General features: G+C 38.8%; 1 protein-coding gene across 1 annotated transcript; it reads left to right on the top strand.

The window, feature by feature from the left end:
- Positions 1 to 428: 428 nt before the first annotated feature.
- Positions 429 to 4,946, top strand: LOC132195894 (transmembrane protease serine 13-like). Its single transcript, XM_059618183.1, has 13 exons — positions 429 to 586; positions 792 to 1,211; positions 1,262 to 1,334; positions 1,391 to 1,552; positions 1,602 to 1,684; positions 1,743 to 1,916; positions 2,542 to 2,680; positions 2,744 to 3,001; positions 3,368 to 3,559; positions 3,621 to 3,739; positions 4,241 to 4,405; positions 4,460 to 4,622; positions 4,686 to 4,946. Exons 2-13 carry the CDS (start codon positions 1,185 to 1,187, stop codon positions 4,895 to 4,897), a joined length of 1,767 nt encoding a protein of 588 aa, XP_059474166.1. The 5' UTR covers positions 429 to 586; positions 792 to 1,184; the 3' UTR covers positions 4,898 to 4,946.
- Positions 4,947 to 5,411: the final 465 nt, after the last annotated feature.

Here is a 5,411-nt window from a genome sequence, read left to right as displayed (position 1 = left end):
TCTGCGACCATGTACAGTTTCCTGTTTCAAATCAAATAAACAGTCTCGCTGCATAACTATTTTTATCTTCTTGTAGGTTACAATTAATGACTGTTCTTTTCCTTGTATGTTTCTATTTTGAGCTCTTCAAAATATTATCATTAAATGTTGAAAACAGTCTAGTTTTATTTTACTGAATTAATTTTCAAGATACAAATTTTAATCCTAAATCTGACACAAACTTGAAATCATTGGCTTCGTCTGATAAGTATCACTCAATTTAGTTTTATTTAAGAGAGATGAAATTTTATGGAGGGGAATTGAGCGCGATAGCGTTTAATTGAGACTCGATATAAGAAGAGATTCCAGCAAATGGGTGTGCATTTATCGCACATTACGACTGGGATCGATTGATAATAGGATTGATGGCCTCAGAACAGGCAGCCACACTGAACTGCTTTCTCGCTAATGATGCGGCGCCTGCAAGCTCGTTACCGCAATTGAGAGGCTGTTGTGCCCAACTGCGACTCCTGTCACTCACGTCTAGTGCCGCCCACAAAAAGTCAGAGGCTTATTAACCCGCTAAGCAGAATCACTTTATTTAGAGGTGAAAATCAGTTTTGACTGAAAATTCCCCAAATTATATAAAAATTCATAATAGTATTTTATTTTAGAAGATCCTTGATTATTCATTTAATTATCGCTTTATATATCGAACTAGAGTTAAATTTATAACAGAATACAAAATAAATCTTTAAAATTATAAAAGAACATAAAAAAAAATAAAAAAGTTTCATTAAACAAAATTACAGAGCCTAATTTGCATGGCTTCATCGATGATACCACGTGATACCGAAGCAACCTTGCTGATGAGGAAAGCGAGATGTGTTTATTTGAGAAGCAAAACAAGAGCGTCTGACCTTCGAGCTCGGCGTGACCCACGACGAGAGACGTCACAACTACACGTGGTTGCAAATTTTGAACACAGTTTGTTAATTTCAGCTTTGATTTCTAAAACTGGCCATTGGAATCAAATTTCAACTAACCGATCAAATTGTTATAAAAAAAACATAGTTTTTAAATTCAAAACCTAATTATAAAGTATAACTGACAAGTTAAGCAAAAATCGAATCTCTCTCTCGGCTGGCAACACTGCTTGGATAATAATTATTGGCTTGCATCTTTGTTTATCTCGTCCGGCAGAGATGCTCACGTTGTTGGGGACGATGGAGGTATGCGCTTTTTTAATTCAAAATTCAATCCTAAATTTTAAATTTTTCAGATTTTTGTATTGGCTCTGGTCGTTGCGAGCTGTGTAGGGTCTCCGCAGAACAGACGCTCATTAATAGCTCCAAGTCCGTTAATTTTTAAATTTTGAATAATTTTTATTTTTACTTGATTGAATTTACAGAGTTTGAATTTGCGGACAATTTGAGTCACTCGGAATGCGGCCTTTGGCGCTTCGGCGACTACTCGTGGTTGGCCAAAATCGAGGCGGACGACGAGACCCACCTGCTGAACCACAAACGCCACTGCTTCGGCACCGTCATCTCCAACAAGTGCATTCTGACAGGTTCTCCTCATTATTTCTCGCTCTGCCCAATATCAATAAAAATTCTCAGCCGCCTTTTGCGTGTCTGGAGCGGAGCCGGCGAAAATCCGAGTGACTTTCGCCAAGAGCAACTTTACTGCCGGCGGCCTCAGCGTAACAACTCCGCACTTTTTTTTTAAATTGTGTTGTTTTAAGCGAAAACGTATTTCAGCCGGTGAAAGTCGACGTGCATCCAAGATATGAATTGTCCTCCCTGAGAGCGAACTTGGCCGTGCTCACCTTCAACAGCGACCTCTTGAAAAACGGCGTTTTGCCCGTTTGTCTCTGGAACAAGAAAATCAAAACCGACGGATCGCTCATTGCCGAAAACAACGGCGTCGCTACGGTGAGGAAAAATACTTTTTAATTAAAATGGATAGGAAATTTTGTATATTTATAGGGATAATATGAGAGAATATGAGATATAGATTGAACAGTGAAGTCCACATAAAATTAATCTATGACTGATTTAAATTTTAGAGATATCATCTGGCAATATTAATTGAATGACCAAAATTTTAAATCCACCCATGTGTATGGTGAAGTAAAATATTGTTGATTTTTAGCTCGAGCAATGAGAAATCGTTTAGAAAAACTTATATTCCATGCAAAAAAAAGCTTAAAATTTTTCTCAAAGTACTAGAATAATATAAAATTTGCATATATATTTAGCCATAAATTTACGCTTTTTTTAATTATGAAAAAAGATTTATTTGTTGATGGGATATTAAAGCTTTAAAACTACAGGTAATTGGATATTACAGTGAATGTTCATTTCGGGCAAAAAGAGATAATTATTTATTGATATTCTTTAACTTCATTTTTAGTAGCAATTTAATTTTAAAAGTATTTGCCATGAATGAATATTTGAAATAAAAATTTATCCTTTGGAATTTTCGCATCTTCTCAAATTTAAAGTATCAACAAAATTCACATTTGTCACATTTTTATTTTTTAAATATTTACTACAGGTTGTTGGCAAGGAGTGGTCTTTGAATAAAACGGTCCTGGGCAACTTCCGGGTGGAGGACGCGGCCGCGTGCAGAGAGAGCGCGCCGCCGTCGTTCAGAGACGTTTTCGAAAACTCCAACATCTGCCTGGCGTACAAAGGCAAGCGCAGCGAGCAGGGGACTTTTTGTTTTATAAAAGAGTGCGTGTGTATTTGCATTGCAGATGGCGAGAGCACGTGTCTGAAAGGGTTCGGCGCGCCCATGCAATTCAAAGTGGGCGAGCGATGGTTCCTCAGGGGGCTGTACAACGCCGGCTTCAAAGCGAATGGCAAGGGCAAGGTCACCGGCGGGGCTGCGGACGAGTGCCGCAGGAACAGGTTCATCAGCTTCACCGACGTGGCCCTCTACACCGACTTCGTCACCACGCGCAGTGACGTCAAACTCGCCGAACTCCTGCCCACTTCCATCGTCAAGCCCAAAAGTATTTATGAAATTCTCTTTTTTGCTTTAATTTCGTCTCTTATAGTAAGAAAATAATGCGAATCATTTAAAATTTTAATTTTCAAAGTTTTCCACACTCTTGTAACATAATTGTGCATATGAAGATAAGTTATGATTGATGTATTTAGTTAAAGGCAGTGATTGTCTCTTGTGATAGATCAATAAACATTATTTGCAACTAAATGCCAAATCAAACTTTGACCGTTGCTTTAGATCAAACACAAATTCTATTTATTTTATAATTTGGTGAAATCACCCCTATTGCATTTTCCGGTTGATTAATGTTCAATGGAGCAGGTTTGCGCTGTGTCTCTCAGTCTATTGAATTTACGTCTTGCGTTTGCAGATTACCAGAGCTTTGCGCGGTGCGGCGTGGTGAACGCAAACCTGGGCACGCGGCTGATTGTCAGCGGCGAGGACGCGCCGCTCAGGGATTACCCCTGGTCGGCCGCTTTGTTCCGCACGACCCGCTTCCCGCCCTTCTCCATCACGCACGCGTGCACGGGCTCATTGATTTCCACGCACTTTGTCATGACAGGTATGCATTGCGAATTTCGCACCGTGCGACACATGAAACCGACTAATTGTTGTTGTTAAAGCCGCACACTGTGTGTTCGAGAGCAATACGCGTCTGACCGAAAACGATTTCGTCGTTTACCTCGGCAAGGAGAGGATTTCCCTTGGATGGACGCCCGACACTGGCGTGCAGAGCCTCTCTGTGAGTACCAAATTAATTTCAAGGGTTGTGACTGCTAAAAAGGAAAATTTGAATGAAGATTGGCTTTCAATAAAGGATTCAAAAGATGTTCTAAAAACTAATTTTGGGCCAATATTTAATGAAATATTCACATTTTTTTTTGGGAAAAAAATGGCGACAAGTCAAAAATATAAACCAAAACAACCACGAAATCTTATTCCAGCTATCAGAATATTGAAAAAGAAATTAAATTTGGAAGGGTGGTAAATAAAGAAAATGAAAGAAATCCCAGCACGGTAGACATTATCGGACATTATTTGAATTTTGCAGGACGATTTCGGGCATGTTTTTTAAAAATTGTCTCAGGAAGACTAACATTGCCAAAGTTTCAACATTATTTTTCATAGCAATATTAAAAAATGGCTTCCGTTTATGAACACTTTAAAAGCAAATTTGGCGAAAATCATATTCTAATCGTTTTGCAGAAAAAAAATATGTTCTAAAAATTTTTTCTTCTTTAAGGTTAGTAGGGTAATTCCGCACACCAGATACGACACGGTGTCGAACAGAAACGACATTGCCTTGCTCCGATTGAGTTCGGCGGCGGAATTCTCCCAAACGATTGTCCCGATTTGCATTTGGTATAAAAGCAGCAACGAGGCTCTGGTGGTCAACAAAAACGCTTCGGTACGAATCGAAATAATAAAAATTAATTCAAATAATTCAAATTATAACGAAAAGCTGGCCGGCTGGGGTTTGATTGAGGGCTATGAAGACGCGGACAAGCTGCAGAAACTGGACGTGCCCATTTTGGCGCGCGAGCGGTGCAAAAAAATTGAGAACCAGCAGAGTTATTACTCAACCAAGTTGACCTCCAGCACCCTGTGCGCCGGCTACATCAACGGTCAGTTTGATCGCCTTGTTTATTTATAAATCACCTTATTTTGGTGGCGGAAAAAATTTACAGAGGGCCGGAGTCCGTGCAACGGCGACAGCGGGGCCGCGTTGGTGCTAAAGGACGGCGGCCGCTTCTACGTGCGGGGAATCGTGAGCGAGATCGTGGGCAAGAACATGAAGTGCAAGAGTGACTTTCCGGCCGTCTTCACTGACGTCGCGCCCTATCGCTCATGGATTCTCGAGCAGACCAGCGGAGATGTTGAATTTGACTTTATTGAATAATAAAAAACGTCACGGACTAGCAATAAAACACTCGATTCAAAAACGACAACTGGAGAGTTTAAAAAAGAAAATACTCAGAAATTCATTCGGTAAAATTGAAATTTAAGTTTACTGCTTTTATACTCATAAAATGTTTTTTTTTTAAATAAACGAAAAAGTTAAATTCATGGAAAATATTTATACTTTTTAATTGAAACCTAAAGATGCAAAGCCTCATTGTAAAATGCAGTAAGTACCCAGCAATATATAAAATTTCTCTGCATTATAACATTATTCAGATTTCCACAAGACAGAGAACTGCAAATTAAACAAAAATTTAAGAATTTATATATTATAAATTAATTACTGGAAATGAAGAAGTCGGGCTCGTTGTAAAAAATTGTTTTTATCAAAAAACAATTTTTTTACAGCGAGGATAAGCCCGACTTCTTTAATTCCATGATCATCTCCTTGAGTGTCCACTTCTTCAAACAAATTAATTACTTTTTACTTTCAAAGCCGGGAGCAAGTTTAA

This window comes from Neocloeon triangulifer, unplaced genomic scaffold (assembly GCF_031216515.1).
Source record: "Neocloeon triangulifer isolate White Clay Creek 2 clone unplaced genomic scaffold, ASM3121651v1 ptg000011l, whole genome shotgun sequence".
NCBI classification, from domain to species: Eukaryota; Metazoa; Arthropoda; class Insecta; order Ephemeroptera; family Baetidae; genus Neocloeon; species Neocloeon triangulifer.
Note: the sequence above shows the minus strand (reverse complement) of the source record. Positions and strands in the feature narration are given on the sequence as shown.

Bases quoted from the DNA above. Each gene is read 5' to 3' on its own strand.
- LOC132195894 (XM_059618183.1), top strand. From the start codon at position 1,185: ATGCTCACGTTGTTGGGGACGATGGAG. The intron at 1,212-1,261 runs GTATGCGCTTTT...TAAATTTTTCAG, and splicing joins CGTTGTTGGGGACGATGGAG to ATTTTTGTATTGGCTCTGGT. The intron at 3,002-3,367 runs GTATTTATGAAA...TTGCGTTTGCAG, and splicing joins TTCCATCGTCAAGCCCAAAA to ATTACCAGAGCTTTGCGCGG.